Below are 21,848 nucleotides of genomic sequence, written 5' to 3'. Positions count from 1 at the left end.
ATTGAATTGACGTCTAGCATTCTCCTCCTTCAATTTCCAAACCTTCAGCCTTGGGACAAACTTTCTTTTAGTGACCCTGGCATCTTTAAGAGTGAGATCTCCTACAACTAGTCGATGCTGATTTATACATTCAAATGTCAGTATTACTAAATAATAGAAACTTTTAACATATCATGTCAGTCATAAATGTCAGTATTACTAAATAATAAAAACTTTTAACATTACATGTCAGTCATAAATGTCTGTATTACTAAATTATATAATGATATTTTAATAAAATATTATTATAACGTCAATCATAAATGTCAGTATTACTAAAGGGAGTTAATTTAAATTAAGTTAAAATATCACACTAAATTTTATAATGTTATTTTATTATAACGTCAATCATAAATGTCAGTATTACTAAAGGGAGTTAATTTAAATTTAAGTTAAAATATCACGTTACACCGGGCATGAAAATTTTTAAAATAAAACCCAGGCCGGGCCTTAAAAATCTTTAAAAAAAATCGGAATCGTGCCCTGCAAATGGTACTTCTGCAGGCCTCTGTTGTTATTCTTCTTAAAAAAGAGAATGTTCTCTCATTAGTTTACTAATGGGAAGAGTTTATAAACCCTTTTAAAACATTGGGAATTTAATCTAAAATGTGTTTGAAATAATGCAGAGCATCCATAGCATTTTTTGGGACTATATCAACCATAGTTATTCAGCTAATAAGGCATCATAAGATACTTTAACATCTTCCTAATAAAAATCTAACAAATATTTTTTTTTCTATCACCATCTGAAAAAGGTTGGGAAGGCGTTTGTGGAAGTAATATTTGCAGATTAGTAAGTGCTGCATGATGAATTAAAAATTCATTTATTTGGGTTATAAATGTATCTGTATTTAAGATATAATCTTCTACTGATCCTATATTAATGTTTTAACGATGAGCTCGCCTTGCTACAAGTCGAGGGAGACAAATATTAAACACGTATAGCTCTGCCTTTGACTCAACAATAAAATATATAATATGAAATTATTCATCAACATTAGTCCTAATTTCCTTGAGTTCTAAAATGCTCTCCGCTATTCTCATCTTCTTAATCAATGTCATGTTTTTAAAAAGTAATACTTAAAATAGTTGTATAATTAAATAATACATTCTAATGAGAAATAAAATTTGGAATAAGCATTGAATCCAATAATTTTCTTGCTTCTGAGGAAATATTTCTTTCAGGCCATGTGATATTTCAGTAATAGCAAATAATTGGCTCTTCTAACTCCCTAAAAGCTGTTACTGTTTGATGGCAGAGACTCTATCTCGTTGGACAAGGTTGCTATTTCTTTTTCCCTGTTGGACAAGAAATTTCAGAAATAATTATTATTTGACTAGAAATGTGAAAATGGTAGATAAATATTACGCCACTAAAAATTTGAAAATAATAAGTAAATATTACGCCGGAAAACTTGAAATCGAAATTAATTGATAAAATAAAGTAGATAAATTTGATAATAAATGTAATTAAATATATATTTTTATGAGATACGAATAAATATTAATAAATATAAACAATAATATTTTCGAAAAATATATCCGGCATCTGCATTTTTTGGCTTTGGGGGGGGTGGGGGGGGATTGGTCCCCCTGCCCCCCCTCCGCTGCGTACGCCAATGGGTAATAAAGTCGAGGGAACAAACATTTAGGGTAGGGCAATGGGGTAGGGTCACAATTAATCTTAATATCTTTAACTTTTTATTTATTGCAAAACAGAACAATATCTTTAACTATTCATATAAATATATCAAATAAATTTTAGCACTAGTTTGCCAATTTCAGTCCCAGTTCAATTACTTTAACAAACATTTTCGATGGACCAATTATACATTAATGTAGTTCAGGTATTTTTTATATGAACTATCACATTGTCCTAATAAATAGACATCATTTTTTCTCATATAATTATAAAGGAAATATACTACATTATACATCCTATGTGAAAATATATTCTGAAATGAATATAAATAAAGCGTTTAGGCTAGCATTATGTTTTAATTTTTTAACACAATGTCCAAAATTTATTCCTAAATCTCACAGGAATACATATTGATCTTGATATCCCACCCAATTACTAGAAGTGTAGTATTATCGATTTAGGAACTTGATTCTTACATTCAAACTATGAAGGCTTCTGTAGGTGAAGACAAGTTATAATAACTAAAAAAAATTTTTTTCTAATATAAATTTTATTTAATCTCAATTATATGAATTCGAAATAATAAAGAAAGAAATATGAATATTATTATATTATTTTTTAATTTATGGGATACCCTCATAAAATGTTATTCTCTTATTTTATAACAACACTATTCATATATTCGTAGATATTCTTGCACTCAAAATCTATTAAAATAATATATATATTTTTTTAAAATTATAATTAATTTTCCTCCTTGTCAAGACGTATTAAATAATTAAGCTGACTAAAATTTTGTTCATTTTTTAATTTACAACACCTATAATAAGTATTGATTTATTATATAAATTCGCCAATCTATTATTTAAACAATAATAAAATTAAAGCAAAATTATTTATTCATCTAGATTGTTAAAATTTAAATTAGCAGACGCACTTATTATAAATTGCATAAAGATTAGTATCTTCTTATCTTATCTAATTAAATTAAAAATTTATCAAAGAAAACATGAAATGTATAGTTGCTGGACCAAATATTAAGACGTTTGCTAAAATAATACATTCATTTTGCAAAATTGGTGAGGATATTTACTTTGAAACATATGAAAATGGTTTACATTTAAAAACAATAAATTCAAGCAGGTCTGCATATTTTTGCATAAGTTTGATATCTCCCTTTTTCCAAAAATTCAACCCTTACTGTAATGAAAATACAACTAATAATGATAATGATGACAATATTGTTACACCAACATGCAAATTATGCATTAAATCATTACTTTTAATATTTAAATCACTGGCAAGTATTGAAAAGCAACAAACTGAATATTTCAAATTAAAGCTTAATAATAATCGTTGCCAAGCAATATTTAAATTATTTTGTAAACATGATATAGCTAAAACATATCATCTATCTTACATTGAGTGTGAAAGTTTAGAAGCAATTATACCAATTGATCAGAACTCAGATATTGAAGATGATGAATTTGACACCCAAAATGATAATGCTAAAACAAATTTGTTAAGTTCAGAAATATCTCAACCTTTCTTATATATGGCAAAACTTAAATGCTTACCTAAATTATTTTCAGAATTAATAAATCAGTTTTCAAATTCTGTTGAAGAAATCACATTTATTATCAATTCGCAAAGTGTTATGGTTAAAAATTACGCATTAGAAGAGTTAGATGAGGAAAACTATAAAGTAAATAAAAAATCGAGTGATATATTTACATCCCAAATATCTTGTAATAATTCTATAAAAAATTTCAATCATTCTAAAAGAGCTCTTGATACTAGAATACAGTTATATCCTAAAGATTTTACAAAATACAAACTAAATGTTAACATTTGTTCAAACAATAAAAATGTTGAAATAACTTTCTGTGTGAAAGAATTTAAGGCTGCATTGCTATTACTAGAATTTATGGAAAGTGAGATAACTTTTAGAATTGAATGTGCTGGAAAGCCATTATTATTACATTCAAAAATGGACCAATACTATGAGGCAAATTTTTTGCTGGCAACATTAGCTGAAATGGTGGTTGAAAAAGAAGATATGCTAGATGATAGATTTATGCTATCACAATTATCAGATATAGACAAATGTTCAAAACAAGAAAACAACAAAAATATTAAAATTCCAAATATTAGAAAATCTACTATAACAAATATTAATAACATAAATTCTTTATTTGATCAAAAGTTAGAAAATGATAATATATCTCAAGCCTTTAATCTCTCAGATGAAAACATGCTATTAGATATAGGAGTTATTGATTATGATAATCAATCCACCAATGGGCATAAACAAAATTTGTCTAATAATAAAATTACATGCTCTGAAATAACTGATTTTGATGAAAATAAAATGATTGGGGATATCAGGGTTGATAAAACTACCTTAATGCGAAACACTGCATTTTCTGAAAATGTTAAAGTGCCCGGGCATGGAAAAGATAAATGGTTTCATAATTTCTTACCATCACAGGAGAGAATCGAATATGATATAAATGTTTTGTCTAGCCAAACCAATTTATCTTTATTAAATTCTTCTGAAAATCATAATACCACATCTCATTCAAACATCCAAGTATCACATTTGCTCAATGATATAAATGTTTTGAGATTCAATCTGCGTGAAAAGATTGATGAATCGCGTGATATGGTACCTATTCATACATCAAACAAATGTTCCGCATCCAAAAATCAAGGCGTTCAAAATAATTCGTTCATAAAAAATCGCGGATTATTAAATACTGTATTAGCATCTGAAAGTGAAGAAGATTAAATTAAACCAAAATAGGCTTAATACCCGGTTGTGAGACGTGAATGCGCCATTAACCATAAAAAGGGAATGGAAAGAATCTTTGCAAAGCTTCTATTCTACATTCTTCGTGATATGAATCATGTGTTTATTATATAAATATCGTGAATTCAATTTAACGTAAAAAATAAATAAATATTATGTATTTGATAAGCTTTTCAGAAAATTAAATCCCATCATATATATTTAATATTATTTATAAAATTATTTTTTAATCACATTTTTTTAACGGGCCATTTTTTGTTGGGAAATTATAAAAAAAGGCGTATAAATTTGTTGGAAAACGAAATGAGAGCGTATTTGTATTTATCAGTGATATATATTATATAGAGCACATATAAATTTCCAATAGGAACCGGATATTCGAGATTTGCATCTAATTAAAATGATCTACCTATAAATAATATAATAGAAAATTATTAAGATATAAAATTCTAATGTTTGAAAAACATTATATTAAATTATTGGTTGAAAACTATTTATTATTGTTAAATTTTACCTTAATTATTGGAAAAATAGGCTTTTAATTAATGTATTTGATGTTTAAAAAATATATTTTTCTTAAACAATCGTAAAAAAAGATTAACTTGCATAAATTTTTTTTCCTAGAATCGTCTGCCGTCGCTTGTTTCAGCGCCTCCTTAAATGAAGCGGGTCCGTGAAATTTCTTGCCATCACCGCCATTTTTATTAATTCGGTAATATCGTGAATAAAATTGAGCGAACGGTACGACATCTTTGGGTAGAACTTCGGAAACAGAACGAGGTTCGGCTTCACCAAACCATGAGACGAAACATTTCGTTACTATTATAAAGTTTATTATTAGTCTTAATTCAAATATAATTTTCGTTAGCAATAATGTATCTAAGATTTATTCAACTATCCAACAAATTAACTCTCGAGAGCGTTCATGGGGTCATAGAGACGATAGTTTAAAAAAAAATGGTAATGCTTAAAATACAGTAAAAATGGCGATCTGGATTTTTCAGTGCATTGCAAAATTTAGTTGTCATTGAAGAGTAGTGATTTTTTTAAATTCTATAATTTCGATATAAATAGGTATTTTGGACTTGAAATTGTAATTTTATTATTATTCTAATAACTTAGAAAATTGTTTTAAGTTTTTAAAATAATAATATTAGACATTTTTTAAGGGTTGACCAATGACAATTATAAATTAATTTCCTAAATCAATAAATATTTTATTTAAAACAAATTAAAATCTTATTGATTTCACTAAAAAAAATGATAATTTTATTTCTCTTTTATTAACTAGTCAAGTATTTTATTAACGAGAGATAAATGATTTTAAAATGAAAAAAAACCTGATCATTCTATGATATATTTAAATATTCCGTCCGGTCCAGATTTGTAAAAAAATTACTTTTTTTTGCCCGGTGTAGGATTGTGAAATCAATACCCATTGTAGTTTCAATACCGTATTGATATTATCATTGTAGATTCAATACCGTAGTGATATTTTGGTATTGTAGAATCAATACCGTATTGATTTTTAAGAGATGTTTTCATCGCTTCAAATATATCGGCGGCCATTAAAATTGTAAAATATCTATTCATTATATATTTCATCGTTTCAAATTGGGGGCCATTAAAATTTTAAAATAAATATTATTAAACATTTATTCATCGCTTCAAATATATTGGCGGCCATTAAAATTATAAAATATTTTTTATTATATATATTGTTCATCGCTTCAAATATATTGGCGGCCATTAAAATTATAAAATATTTTTTATTTATATATATTTTCATCGCTTCAAAAATATTGGCGGCCATTTTCAATTTGTAAAAATTTATTTAAATTAGATTTAAATGATTATATAAATGATTTCTATTCTTTTAAATAATTTTTTAAGGGAGTGTATTTATTTTACAATTCTTAATATCCAGAGTTGTTAAAGTAGCGCTAACTTTTTTGGTAGCTATAGCTAATAGCGGCTACTTTTTTTGAAAGTAAATAAGTAGCCGCTACTTCGCTACTTTTAAAAAATATAATGGAGGTAAGTATAAGCATGAAAATTTAAATATAATATCATAATTTTTATGATTTATTATTTAATTTTGAAATTAAAATATAATTTCAATTTGTAATTTATATTTTCATTTGTATTATAAACCTAAATCACGTGTTAATAATTTAAAATGTCATCGCCTATGGATATCCAAATCGTTGAAAGTGATTCAGACAATAATATAAATGAAATGGGAGATACCAGGGAAGAAAATGATCTTAATAGCTATAATACAAATTTCCCATTCCCTAGATTTGAAAATTTTTTAAAATAAATTTATAACCAAAACTGGTTTCAAATTTATTTGTTTAAAATGTAAATTGATTTTATAATTTATACAGTTTAGCCAATGTCTTTGTTGATAATCCATCATTTACCATGATGATTAAAACTCTACCCCCTGGTACAACAATTTTATGCCGCCAGACACTAATAAATAAAATAGCAGATAACTTTAAAATGATGAAAGATGCTCTAATAGTAGAGTTATCAGAGATAATATATATGTACCACGGGAGATAGTTGAACACATAACATAAGGTAAAAACTTATTTATATTTATAAATTGATCTGATTAAATATTTTTGAGCTTATTTGGAAATCATAGGCCATTGGCTAGACCCTAGAACTTTAAAAAGAAGATCTGTGGCATTAGCCCTCAAAATGATAATAGGATGCCAGACATACGATGTACTTGCAAATAAAATTATTGATAATCTATCTTATATTAAAAATATGTATATAATATTAAATACGCCCTTACCCCCAAGTGCTAGTGTCGAGAGATTATTTAATAAGGCAAAAACTTTCTGATCGTCGCTCTAGACTTGGGGATGATAATATTGAAATTATTTTATTATTAAAATGCAACAAATTACCATAAAAATTTATTTTTATTACATAAATTTTTTTATAATCAAAACTAACTATATTTTAATATTTATAAATGTTGATTTTTATATATTTACTATATAATAACATTATAAGCAAAAAATTTGTTTGTAAATTAAATTTATAAAAAGTAGCTAATAGCGAGCTACTTTTTTTAACAAATAGCGATAGCGGTAGCGCGCTACTTTTAAAAGTAACGTTTAACAACTCTGTTAATATCATATATAAATTTTATTTGTTTAATATATACAAATTATCTTCATACATCATATTATTGAAATCTCAAGCCTTAAAATTTTAATAGACAAAAGTAAGCTAATCACAAACAAATAAGGGTTTCTATTACGTCAAGGGATCTCAATCACTCACTCTGATTAATCATTTCCTCTTGACTTCTTAAAATCGTCATTTTATTAATTAGATGTATATATAATTATTGCAGAAAATTTTAAATAAATAATATGTATACAAATTTTCTTCATACATCGTATTATTGGAATCTCAAGCCTTAAAATTTTAACAGACAAAAGTAAGCAAATCACAAACAAATAAGGTTTTCTATTATGTCAAAGCATCTCAATCACTATCTATCACTCTGATTAATCATTTCTTCTTGGCTTCTTAAAATCGTCATTTTATTTATTAGATGTATATATAATTATATTTTTAGCTGATTAAAATTTAACACTTATGTTTATGGAATACAAAATTTTTTATACAGATATAAAATAAAGTTTTCTTTTAAACTGAAACAACTATTTTTGTTTGTATATATATATTTTATTGCAATAATATTAAAACTAGCTGATTTCTTAATACTATTTAAATAAAAAGGATATACATAATTTTATTTCAAAAAAACAAGAAAAATATTATAAAAAGAAAATATATCCCAAAAAAGGAAACATAATTATCACAAAAAATTGAGTGTATATTACACTATAATACGATTAAAATGATCTGAAGATGCATTTATCAAATATATATTTAAATTAAAAATTTTTATACAGTCCATTTTTGATAATGCAGAATATGTAATATATTTCATTTCATTACCATTTTTACAATAATAATTGGCGTCTGGAAAAACGTAGCAGATGCTACGATATCTAATTCATCCGCCCACGTTCCAAGTTGATGTTTTTTTGTATCAACCAAATGTTTTATTATGTCATAAAATCAGTAAAAATATTATTATTTTCCAACAGCATCATATAAGAGATTATAGATCCACTTATAATTGCATGTTGATCCTCGTTGCCTGTGATCTCTTTGCTCAAGCAACGATAATAACAATTTCCGTCACCAAGAACAGCCTCAAATTTAGGTGGATAACTTAAATTCTTAATTCAATGGCTTTTTATTTTTGATGACGAATGAGGAATGCCTAGCCTCTGAGCATGATATTTCTTCCATGCATTATTCGTAGCAAGGTAAGGTAACGGGAAAATATCCGGCTCTTTATATAATATTATTTTAATATCGGTATTTTCTTTTTCCTCTTCCCCGATATTAGATTTTTGGAAGTAGGGCTTGAGGTTACACCCTTTATACTTTCTCTTTAATAGAGTATTATCTTTATTACTCACACTATAAAGATCGTTCTCATATACCTTATCAATTATGTATCTATTAAGCCAGGGATCGAACATTTTTTCACCCTTTCTATCCGCACGTCGTGAGTTCCAGATCAGGACCTGTTGCCCGACTTCATAAGGGATTTTATCCTTTTGCCTTTTTTAATAATCCCTTTTTTGTCTATCTTGGGCAACAAGTATATTTTCTTTTGCCCTTTTCCATACGACTGATAGGCACATTATTCTTTCTAATAATTCACTCTCTTCAATTATATTTATATCAAGCATTAACAATTAAATATCAAAATATAAGTAACAGAAAAATATCATTTGCTGCTAATACTTAGTGACAGAAAATATCCTTCCTTTACTTCTTTAAAATATCACAAATTTTTTAATGATGGTACACTTAAATTTATAATTATAATTATATATCAAGCAAGTACATATAAATGTCAAAAATATTTTTTATTGAATACCTATAACAGGAAAATATTCTTCTTTATTGCTTTAAAATATCACAAAATTTTTAATGAATCAAATTTGTACATTTAAATTTATAATTATATTTATATCAATTGCTGCCAATACTTGCTTTAAAATATCACCTAATTTTTAATGAATCGAATTGGTACATTTAATTTGTAATTATATTGCCAATACTTGCTTTAAAATATCACCTAATTTTTAATGAATCAAACTGATTATTTCACAAAATGGGTTGAGGCAGAACCTATGAAATCAAAGACAGCTGAAGAGACTTGTAAATTTATTTATGGTCTGATTTGCCGCCATGGCTGCGCAACTGTAAATCAAATTATATAAATATATATCGGTTAAAAAATGTGCATTTATGATAGTTTATAAACTTTTGATTTTATACAATATAGATATAAATCAATGATCAAGGCCGAGAGTTTGTGAATGAAATGAAAAGAATAATCGTACTATTCAAAACTTAATGTTAAAGGTTTTGAGTGATGATCAAACACTATGGCCTAGGGTTCTTCCGGGGGTACTGTTTGCAATGAGAACCAGTGTCCAAAAATCTACAGATTCACGCCATTTTATATGATGTATGGTCGGAACGTAAAGCCTTCAGTAAATAATTGAGCCGAATATTTTTAAGGAAATCAATAATAATATTGAGAATGACTTTGAAGAGAGTGAATTATTAGAAAGAATAATGAGCCTATCAGTCGTATGGAAAAGGGCAAAAGAAAATATACTTGTTGCCCAAGATAGACAAAAAAGGGATTATCAAAAAAGGCAAAAGGATAAAATCCCTTATGAAGTCGGGCAACAGGTCCTGATCTGGAACTCACGACGTGCGGATAGAAAGGGTGAAAAAATGTCCGATGCCTGGCTTGGTCCATACATAATTGATAAGGTATATGAGAACGATCTTTATAGTGTGAGTAATAAAGATAATACTCTATTGAAGAGAAAGTATAACGAGTGTAACCTCAAGCCCTACTTCCAAAAATCTAATATCGGGGAAGAGGAAAAAGAAAATACCGATATTAAAATAATATTATATAAAGAGCCGGATATTTTCCCGTTACCTTACCTTGCTACGAATAATGCATGGAAGAAATATCATGCTCAGAGGCTAGGCATTCGTCATCAAGAATAAAAAGCCATCGAATTAAGAATTTAAGTTATCTACCTAAATTTGAGGCTGTTCTTGGTGACGGAAATTGTTATTATCGCTGCTTGAGCAAAGAGATCACAGGCATCGAGGATCACCATGCAATTATAAGGGGATCTATAATCTCTTATATGATGTTGTTGGAAAATAATGATATTTTTACTGATTTTATGGGGAAGGACATAATAAAACATTTGGTTGATACAAAAAAACATCAACTTGGAACGTGGGCGGATGAATTAGATATCGTAGCATCTGCTACGTTTTTCCAGACGGCAATTATTATTTATTGTAAAAATGGTAATGAAATGAAATATATTACATATTCTGCATTATCAAAAATGGACTGTATAAAATTTTTTTAATTTAAATATATATTTGATAAATGTATCTTCAGATCATTTTAATCGTATTATAGTGTAATTTACACTCAATTTTTTGTGATATATTTTCTTTTTATAATATTTTTCTTGTTTTTTTGAAATAAAATTATGTATATCCTTTTTATTTAAATAGTATTAAGAAATAAGCTAGTTTTAATATTATTGCAATAAAATATATATATACAAACAAAAATAGTTGTTTCAGTTTAAAAGAATAAGATTTGATTTTAAACTTTATCTGTATAAAAAATTTTGTATTCAATAAACATAAGTGTTAAATTTTAATCAGCTAAAAATATAATTATATATACATCTAATAAATAAAATGACGATTTTAAGAAGTCAAGAGGAAATGATTAATCAGAGTGATTGATAGTGATGCTTTGACATAAAAGAAAACCTTATTTGTTTGTGATTAGCTTACTTTTGTTTATTAAAATTTTAAGGCTTGAGATTTCAATAATATGATGTATGAAGAAAATTTGTATATATTAAACAAATAAAATTTATATATGATATTAACAGAGTTGTTAAACGTTACTTTTAAAAGTACCGCGCTACTACCGCTATCGTTATTTGTAAAAAAAAATTTACAAACAAATTTTGTATTTTTTGCTTATAATGTTATTGTATAGTAAATATATAAAAATCAACATTTATAAATATTAAAATAGTTTTGATTATAAAAAAATTTATGTATTAAAAATAAATATTTTTGGTAATTTGTTGCATTTTAATAATAAAATCATTTCAATATTATCATCCACAAGTCTAGAGCGACGATCAGAAAGTTTTTGCCTTATTAAATAATCTCTCGACACTAGCTCTTGAGGGTAAGGGCGTATTTAATCTTATATACATATTTTTAATATAAGATAGATTATCAAAAATTTTATTTGCAAGTACATCGTATATCTGGCATCCTATTATCATTTTGAGGGCTAATACCATAGATCTTCTTTTTTAAGTTCTAGGGTTAGCCATTGGCTGGTGATTCCCAAATAAGCTCAAAAATATTTAATCAGATCAATTTATAAATATAAATAAGTTTTTACCTTATGTTATGTCTCCCGTGGTACATATATATGATATCTCTACCATTAGAGCATCTTTCATCATTTTAAAGTTATCTGCTATTTTATTTATTAATGTCTGACGGCATAAAATTGTTGTAACAGGGGATAGAGTTTTAATCATCATGGCAAATGATGGATTATCAACTAAGGACATTGGCTAAACTGTATAAATTATAAAATCAATTTACATTCTAAACAAATAGATTGTAACCAGTCTTGGTTATAAATTTATTTAAAAAATTTTCAAATCTAGGGAATGGGAAAGCTATTAAGATCATTTTCTACCCTGATATCTTCCATTTCATTAATATTATTGTCTGAATCACTTTCAACGATATGGATATCCATAGGCGATGACATTTTAAATAATTAACACGTGATTTAGGTTTATAATACAAATGAAAATATAAATTACAAAATTATATTTTAATTTCAAAATTAAATAATAAATCATAAAAATTATAATTAATTATGATATTATATTTAAATTTTCATGTTTATACTTACCTCCATTATATTTTTTAAAAGTAGCGAAGTAGCGGCTACTTATCTACTTTCAAAAAAAGTAGCGCGCTAAAAAATTAAATAATTACAAAAAAAGTTAGCGCGCTACTTTAACCACTCTGGATATTAAGAATTGTAAAATAAATAAACTCCCTAAAAATTATATAAAAGAATAGAAAATCATTTATATAATCATTTAAATCTATTTTTACCAATCAAAAATGGCCGCCAATATTTTTGAAGCGATGAAAAAATATATATAATAAAAAATATTTTATAATTTTAATGGCCGCCAATATATTTGAAGCGATGAATAAATTATAAATAATATTTATTTAAAAATTTTAATGGCCCCCAATATATTTGAAGCGATGAATAAATATATAATAATAAATATTTTAAAATTTTAATGGCCCCCAATATATTTGAAACGATGAAAAAATATATAAAGAATAGATATTTTACAATTTTAATGGCCGCCGATATATTTTAGGGGATGAAAACATCTTTTAAAAATCAATACGGTATTGATTCTACAATACCAAAATATCCCTACGGTATTGAATCTACAATGATAATATCAATACGGTATTGAAACTACAATGGGTATTGATTTCACAATCCTATACCGGCCCAGATTATTGAGTTTTTTTAGAGGATTAGGTTTATTTAAGAAAATATGTATATGGTCTGGCCAGTATATAAAGGGAGGACCTTTATCTAGATCTGTAAGTCTATGTTAAATTAATAGTATAGCTACAAAATAACAAAATTACCTTTAAAACTTAACTCAATTTTCATAAAATCGTATATTCTTGACAAATGATATAGCAGGACTTATTTGGGCAATTTAGAAATGAATGTCCGCTTATGATGTTCGTCTAGCATTCAAAATTATTTAAAGATTAAAAGGTTGATGGGTAAAAAGTTATCAAATATATTTTAAATTACCCAGTAATGAAAAATATTTTCATTTTGATTGGAATAAATGAGCGAGGAAAGGTAATTAAGCATACTAGTGGAACTTGCCTAATAGAAGGTGGAAATTTTTCGTCACCTAACATGGGTTAATTGTTATGAATGGTCATTTAAAAAAAGGTGTTGTCATCTTTGGAAACTTAGTTGTATTCTAATTGAAAGGTTAAAATGTTGGCTATTAATTAGAGAACAATAAGTTAAGATTAATATTTATCATATAAGGAATATTGATAGCGGGTATTAAGGACTTTTCAACAAAATATTCCTGAATAAAAGTGAAAATAATAATTGTATATTCATTAGCGATACTTAAAAAATCTAAATTGTCTTAGATGCTTCCAACAAAATAATAAGTATTAAAAAAAATATCAGCCGTATGAAAACAATTTAGCCCTCATAATAATTACCTGTATTATTTTCGTTATTTTCTTCGGGTGGTGTACATAAGTCCAAATTTTTTGCGCGAATTTCAGGAATTTTTGAACGAAATTCAAGAATTTTAGCTGGCCACCATGGATACCCCTGAATTTTACCCCACACGATATCCCCCACATTTAATGAATGCGTGGGTAATTTTGGACATACCAATGAATTTGACCGGGTTTCGCTGAGATTTATTTGCTCATTGGCGGGTAAAATAACGTCATTTGGACGGAATTCGGAATCTCCGCTTTCCACGGGGGAATGTAATATTTCATTAGACATTTTGAATTTGGAGTCTTTATCGTGAAAATGAGGGCTATCAGGTTTCCCTAAATTATGGAAAAATTTGATATCGTGATTTCGCGAAGTTTTATCGGTGAGATCGCGTGGAAGTGTCGATGTTCGCTTTCTTTTGCTATACCGAATTTGATTGGGTGATTTAACGGATTCGCAATGATTTTTATTAGTTATTATGACCGAACTGCGCCGTTCATTATAATCGGGATAGTTAGAGTTGTCAGGATTGTTTTCGGTAATATGAATATCGTTGTAAATAGTGTCGGACTCGGGCAAATCTATGACTAACGGTTTTTCGATCTCTTCTTCGTCCATTGAATGGGTATCATTTATTTGTTGAGTTAATGCGACATTTGACACGTCGTGGCTCAATTGGTCATTCGTCACTAAACCACCGGGATTATCATTACTTTCGGGATCGGGTACGGGTAAACAAACTATGGGGCAAGTTAATACGGCACTATTCTTTATCGAATCTTCCCTTAGAATAGTGCTGGGTTTAATATGCTTATTCTTCCTACGTTTTTTTTTGCCTCGTCTTTTGCTTTTTCGGTGATCACTCATTTTCAATTCAAGGGGTTCCTCATTTTTCTCCACGTTATGTATGTGGACAATATTTTTATCGTTGTTTAGTTGATCGCTAATTTTGTTATCGTTCCCGTCATCGTAACTGGTTGGGTGCTCGTCGGAACGTTTTTTTTTGTCGACCAATATATGGGCTTCTTGATTTTTAGGGTGGTGATTGTGTTGGGTAGTTAGCTTATTACTCGGAATATCCTTGAGCGAAAATATCATTTTCAATCCAGCACCCTTTTTGGTCATACCATTTTCATTACTTTGTAAGTATTTGGGGGGAGGCGGGATATTAGAAGCAACGATCGAAGGTTTGGTAATATTTGAGGAGATTGCGCTGATCGTTTTTAACTTTAATTTCAACTTAGGAATGGGTATTTCCCCCCAAGGCCTTCCAATAAGGTCGTTGCCATTAGCGCCTTTACAATGGTAATAAATTATCCATTTTTTTATATATAAAAATTTCTATATTTTTCGTTCTTTTCGAAACAATAATCAAATATTCATATAAGTATATATTTTAATTACTAAAAAAATAATGAAGCATTATTTATTAAAAACTTAAATTTGGTGTACAAATGGTGTAATAAGAATGACGAGGAACCATAGGATTATTGAAGGTCGATTTGAACTTTATTTCGTGATTATTTTTCCGTTTACTCATGGATGAAGCCACCCTTTTGGATGCCATTAATATGGAGGAGGATAGGTTAGATTTGATGTTGGAAAGATGATTCGTTTTGTCGGAAGATAATCGAAAGTGATAATCTTTACGGGATGTTGAACCGGGGATATTTTGAGCTGTTGCTGTTTTATTTTATTATAAATATATGGTTTATTTTTTAATGTGTTAAAGTACGTATAAATATTTCTTATTATGAGTCAGTATATTCTCAGAGTTGAGCACTGACGAAATAAATGTTGCAAAAAGTATTTTTGACACATTTATTGTAAAGAAATATATTTTTTTGAGTATATTTTATTTATATAATTTTTAAATTTGGACACTCACTAGTGATGAGTGAACGAATATAAGAGGAATATGTTATAAATTTTATTATAGCAACCCCAAAGACCTATACCATATTCTATAAATCAATTGAAATAGGGACCAATAAGCATACGGGGAAATATATGTCTAACGACGGAATATATTAAAGTAATTGAAGAAATGGGAATCATAAAAATAAACACCATAATAACTGATAATGCAAATATACATCAAACTGTTGAATGCAATTGGCTGTGCAAGGAGTTAATTTACTTGATACAGCAAATAAAATATCGCCAATTCAAATATTAGTAGCAATAGGTCAAAAAGCGTTGTAAAATACTGTGCTGCTATAATAGCGCGCCACTTTCAATATCTAGTTTTCAAAATAATTAGAAATGTCGACAATAGAGATTGGTATTGAAGATAATTTTGGTACAGATCATATCGACAAAGTAATTAATTTCCTGGTAAAATAATGATAATATAAAATTTCCTTTTCCTAAATTCGCAAAATATTTTAATATTGAAAAAAAAATAATTAACACAGGGTGGTATAAATTTCGTTGCAAGATATGCCAAAAGGTTTTATTAACAACTAGTAGCTTCAATTTGAGAAAATATTTAAAGGTAATATATCAAACAAATTTAATATCAACGTGTAGTCCAATACTGAAATTTGAATCAACGCTGTATCTATAATAGCTTTTGAGATGAGTATGATTTTATGGCCCAGTCCAAACAAGGTATGTTTCAGCTGCACATAAATATTTAAGAATTAGATTAAAAATTATAATAAATAATATTAACACCTCATTTTATTATATGACTCATCTATATAATAATGATAATATTTTCTAAATTATTATCTGGATGATAAACATAGCTGCTATTGTTCAGTCATCCTAGCTTCAAGTTGAATCGGTCATATATTAATTTGACTGAATCCAAAGGGCAAATTGATAGGCCAATGGTGACGAAAAGATGTTATACCAAACCAGGATATCCTTGCCAGATCAAAAAAGCCAACCACTACAGATGTATCTTTTTTGAAATAAATAATACTATTGAAATTCTTCTAGCCACATTTTTTAAATCTAAAAATATTCAGATGATTTTTCTTACATAAAAAATATGTATGCAATGCCCTCAAGTGCCAGTGTTGAACGATTATTTAGTACGGCAAAGTTTATACTTTCTGATCGTCACTCTAAACTAGGGGCCGACAGTATAGAAATGTTATTATTATTGAAATGCAATAAAAATAAATAATTTATATTTATTTTGAATTATGATCATATTTTTTTTGTTTGCATTTTCAAAAAATCTAGTAGCTTAAAAAATAGCTAATATTGCGCTACTTTTTTTTTGTAAAATACCGGTAGCGATAGTTCGCTATTTTTAAAAATAGGGCTTAATAACATTGATAAACCATGTAAAATCAAAGAATAAGAAAACACAACTACTTAGAGATATAAATATGATTATTTCCTTAAATATGTTTAGCCCGACTCGTTGGGCAGGTATAGTTTTGATGTTTAATAGCCTGTCCTATATTTTGCAAAGTTAAATCTAAAAAAAATAGAGTGGAATAGGATAAATCCAATTTATCCAACGTTCCTCGGGCATTCATTCACACCAGGAAGATATTTAACAAATATAAGGCAGTATCACTGCAGAACCAAATTATAGATTGATAAAAAACATGAAAATTTTTGTTGTTATGCATATATTTCGCGAATTAATGTGTTAATAGTCTGTCCATATGTTTTCAATAAAACATTAAAAACAAACCTATATATATCTTTTTATAGTAAATTATCGGGGTTTCCCCAAATTTCCTCTGATGATAATTTCCTTGGAAATTTATATCCCTAATTTTGAACGATTTTAAAATGTAGCTTGCACATAACAAAATACATTTCTATAGAAGTATTTTCTAAAGTATTTTGTAGTTCTATATCATTTAGCTCAAATATGTCAGTATGGTTAAAAAAAATGACATAAAATTATTTCCGGTACGTAAGCGCCAGAAACAATAAGTTTTATTTTGTGAGACCTCTACCCATCATTTGAGGTTCCTGTAGCCCAAACCTCTTGGAAATGTGGTTATTGTGGAGGAGTGTGTGTCATACCTCTGCTTTTAAGATTATATTATATCAAGAATCTCAAAAATATTCAAATAACAAAAAATAAAAATGTAAGAAAGCAAAAAGTTATTATATATATATTTTAAACCTAATAAATGTGATCTAGTCAGAGGACGTGTATATTTAATGGGCGATGAGCATACATCAATTCGGTCCTTCCCATTTTCATTACTATTGGAGATGTCAACTTTCTCCTCAACTTTACAATCAACATTATTAACATCTGTTTCAATGAATTTGTTAATGTTAACAGAGATTTTATCACCTTGAACATCTAAATTATTTTCATTTTTGCTTTTACACTTAATACAGATGTATCGGCGTGATTTAGAAAACCTTTTAGCATTCCTGATAACCTGGGCCTTAGTAGGCAAAGGCCAAGGCCAAATACAATCTCGCCCATAATAAGTTGCATGAGGCTGAGTCATGACTTGAAATTTATCTATATTGTTTAATTTTGACTTTATATTATTGTATTGATCAGTAGTAAAATGAGTTTTATTTGATATTTCTGAGTTACATGATATTTCCATTTGATCCTTGCCTTTATCATTTAATATAGCTGGGGTTAAAGGAGTTGTATGGTAATAATCAGCAATTATGGCAGGATTCCGATAATAGGTGCATCTAAAAAGGGTGGCAGGGGAAAGGTCAGTAAAACAGCCTTTGGGTATCTTTTTAATATTGTTGCTATCATTAGGTAAACAATTTTGGGGGGTTATATTTTGGTGATAATTGGCTTCTAAATCACATATTGGAACAGTATTTGAAGGTTCATTTATTATGATGCTGCTTGAATTGGCTAATAAACTGGAAGAAGGATTATCATTCATAGAGTCTTTTAATGTATGACTACTGATTGCATTGGTGTTAACATAATTATATGTATTAAAAGTAGTAGGTAATATGTCTGAAATTTTTGAATCATGTAGTGATAATGAAGATACTTTATTATTGATAGTGGATATGAAACATGAACTAGGTGCAAAAATTATCTTGGATTCATTTTTCTCTTTAAAATTTAGGTTTGAAAATGGGTGATATGAATGGTTCAAAATATCTTGGGATTCATTTAATTTTAAAATGTTTTGCAGAGATTCATTAGAATTTAATGGAATTGAAAAATTAATATCATTTTCATCTCTTTGAATATGATCTGTTACAAAACTATTATATTTGCAGTCAATATTATTTTGAGATGAAATTAGATTAGTGGTGTTAAAGTTGTGAGTAAATAATGTGGGAAGGGGGTCTAGAGGTTCTTGGTTAGAATATTCTCCTTCAATCAATTTGTCCACATCAAACAGTTCTTGATTGTCATTACACAATTCTTGGCCTTCATCAACTACAAAAGGTTCTAAAATATCTATTAAAATAATTTAAAATAATAGGATTATGCATACTATAATTTATATTTTCATAAATAATTAGACATTAGTGTAAGAATGTATGATAATTTTTAAATTAATTGTTATATCTTTAATTCCTTATAATTATAATAGTTTTGAAATATACTTAATGAAATATGTTTAAAATATAAAAATTTTCATTTATATTTTCTGATCATACCTAATAATCCAATATAATCTTGATTAATTGCTAATGTATCATCAGCATAATTGTTATTATAAACAGTCATTGTAGATTTAGTTGGATTCATAATATATAAATCAGGAGACATTAAACTTTTGCAAACTTTTACCTCATTAGGAATTTTTTTCTGTAACTGATCAATATGACTAGATTCAACAATTGTGCATGAAACCATTGTTTTTGTATCAACTATTGAAGGTTTATCAAATGATTCAAGCTTGTTTGAACTAAGATTTATATCAACATTATATTCATCAAATTTGTAACTTGAGAAATTTTGGCTTTAGATAAATTAGTAAAAATAATATATATTTACCTAACTTCTGTATGATTTATAATAAAAATATACCTTATTGTCTTCAACAAAGCTCCTCTATATATAATCCCCTCAATGTTAACTGAAGCCACCAATAAATCTCTTGATATAAATTCAATATCAACCAACAGTTTTTCATAAAAGCCTGTTGATCCATTCATAATTCATTTCATATCATATTTCGACCAAATTTACTAGACTAAGCACAATAGACATAATACATTTATGAATTATAAATATTTCCTTGATGAAGCTCAATTTAATTCTTATGTAATATTTTATTTTGCATTCTATTTTTTTTTTTCAACTTATTTTCTTAATATATTTATAAGAGAATTTTCTCTTAAATATCATTAATTAACTCACTAATTATGCATTAAATATATTAATTAAATTAATATATTTTTTAATAGTATATTAATTTTTCCCTAGTGGTGATAGATTCCATAGATTTTAAATATTTCTAGAATATGAATCGTATGTGTTCTAAAATGCAAGGAAAAAATTGCCTATTTATTTGATATGCCAAATAGGCAATTATAATAAATAAACCTAGGCGATATTAAGATTTTAACCAGAATATATTATATAAAAGATAGGATATATGGGTTAAAATGACAAGAGTCATCCATCAATTTTTTGCCGTCTGCAGTTACCTGTGTGAAAATAAAGATTAGCCTTATACTTAAACGCTTATCGGTGTTAAATAAAATAGTTAAATCTACTTTAAATGAAATTTTATTATATTTGGTATGGGGGTTGGAACAGGGTTACCAGGTCAAAATTTTCAAATTGTGGGAGAAATTCGGTATTTTGTGGGAGTAATATAAAAATTGTGGGAGGAATATGAAAATTGCTAAAAAATATTTTTGCCGGCCATTTTCCAAAATAAAATAGGTAATTATTTTTTAAAATAAAATAGCCAACTATTTTTCAAAATAAAATAGCCAACTATTTTTCAAAATAAAATAGCCAACTATTTTTCAAAATAAAATAGCCAACTATTTTTCAAAATACAATATCCAACTCTTTTTCAAAATAAAATAGGTAACTATTTTCCAAAATAAAATACGCTACTATTTTTCAAAATAGGTAATTATAGTACGACATAAAATTTTTTAAATACTATCTTTATTATTAAAATAACATATTGATTTATTATAATATATTAATTTTGTTTAAAAATAATAACCAACGATATTTTTTAAATACAAAAGAATGTAAACAAGTTAAAAATTTATAAAAAAATTGTAATTTTACAATGTAAAAAAATATATTTTATGCTAATGTATAAATAAGATTTAAAAAAAAACAAACAATTTTAAATTTACAATGTAATAAATAATTATAATCAGTGCGGGGAAGTTGTTCTACACTATTTAGTTAATACAATGGGGGAAGGGAATATGATATTTTGAGGCATCAAAAATCTTCAAAGCATAAATCAGTACAGGGCAGTCTATCAACATCTATTGCAAAACAAAAATATTCTTCAAAAATAAGAAATAATACAGATGCAACTACATTTGCGGAAATGGTAAATACCTATCATGCAGTACAACATTCAGAGAGTAACTTAACATCACAATGTTGGTAGAATCTTTCCCCATAATATTTAACGACTAATATAAATGAAAAGTATACTTTGTAGAACACAAATGAGCAAGGCTATCATCAATGTTTTAGGATATAAAACCAGAAGGTCAATTCTTGACGATTTGAAAGATGTGCAAACATATGCAATTCTAACAGATGCATCTAATAAGGAGATATCAAAACATTTTCCTTGATCCTCCCCTATTTTAACAAAATTAATGTCATTTCAATAAAACTATTAAAAAATTTTTCGCCAGATATGAAATATCCAAAGACATAGCTAACCATATATAATGGTAAATATGGC

General features: G+C 27.2%; 2 protein-coding genes across 3 annotated transcripts; one reads left to right on the top strand and one right to left on the bottom strand.

Moving 5' to 3' along the window:
- The first annotated feature begins 2,610 nt into the window (after positions 1 to 2,610).
- LOC135927641 (reticulocyte-binding protein homolog 1-like) lies at positions 2,611 to 4,768 on the top strand. Its single transcript, XM_065463766.1, has one exon. It carries the CDS (start codon positions 2,691 to 2,693, stop codon positions 4,470 to 4,472), a length of 1,782 nt encoding a protein of 593 aa, XP_065319838.1. The 5' UTR covers positions 2,611 to 2,690; the 3' UTR covers positions 4,473 to 4,768.
- On the bottom strand, positions 4,665 to 20,294 carry LOC135927640 (uncharacterized). 2 transcript variants are annotated; one of them, XM_065463763.1, is made up of 7 exons: positions 19,979 to 20,294; positions 19,606 to 19,910; positions 18,125 to 19,402; positions 15,457 to 15,702; positions 14,010 to 15,314; positions 5,096 to 5,312; positions 4,665 to 4,898 (listed from the first exon to the last, which is right to left on the bottom strand). In XM_065463763.1, exons 1-7 carry the CDS (start codon positions 20,104 to 20,106, stop codon positions 4,889 to 4,891), a joined length of 3,489 nt encoding a protein of 1,162 aa, XP_065319835.1. In that variant the 5' UTR covers positions 20,107 to 20,294; the 3' UTR covers positions 4,665 to 4,888. The 2 variants fall into 2 exon arrangements, with proteins under 2 accessions (XP_065319835.1, XP_065319837.1); XM_065463765.1 differs by having other exon boundaries at positions 4,667 to 4,902; positions 19,979 to 20,291.
- Between the last annotated feature and the right edge of the window lie 1,554 nt (positions 20,295 to 21,848).

Source organism: Gordionus sp. m RMFG-2023, chromosome 3, assembly GCF_954871325.1.
Source record: "Gordionus sp. m RMFG-2023 chromosome 3, tfGorSpeb1-WG-v2, whole genome shotgun sequence".
Taxonomy (NCBI): domain Eukaryota; kingdom Metazoa; phylum Nematomorpha; class Gordioida; order Chordodea; family Parachordodidae; genus Gordionus; species Gordionus sp. m RMFG-2023.
This window is presented reverse-complemented; position numbering and strand designations above follow the sequence as displayed.

Excerpts from the sequence above, each read along its gene's own strand:
- LOC135927640 (XM_065463763.1), bottom strand. The coding sequence starts at position 20,106 with ATGAATGGATCAACAGGCTTTTATGAAAAACTGTTGGTTGATATTGAA. Across the intron at positions 19,911-19,978 it reads GCTTTGTTGAAGACAATAAG|CCAAAATTTCTCAAGTTACA; the intron begins GTATATTTTTAT and ends ATTTATCTAAAG. Across the intron at positions 15,703-18,124 it reads GACTAGATCACATTTATTAG|CAACAGCTCAAAATATCCCC; the intron begins GTTTAAAATATA and ends AAAATAAAACAG.
- LOC135927641 (XM_065463766.1), top strand. The coding sequence starts at position 2,691 with ATGAAATGTATAGTTGCTGGACCAAATATTAAGACGTTTGCTAAAATA.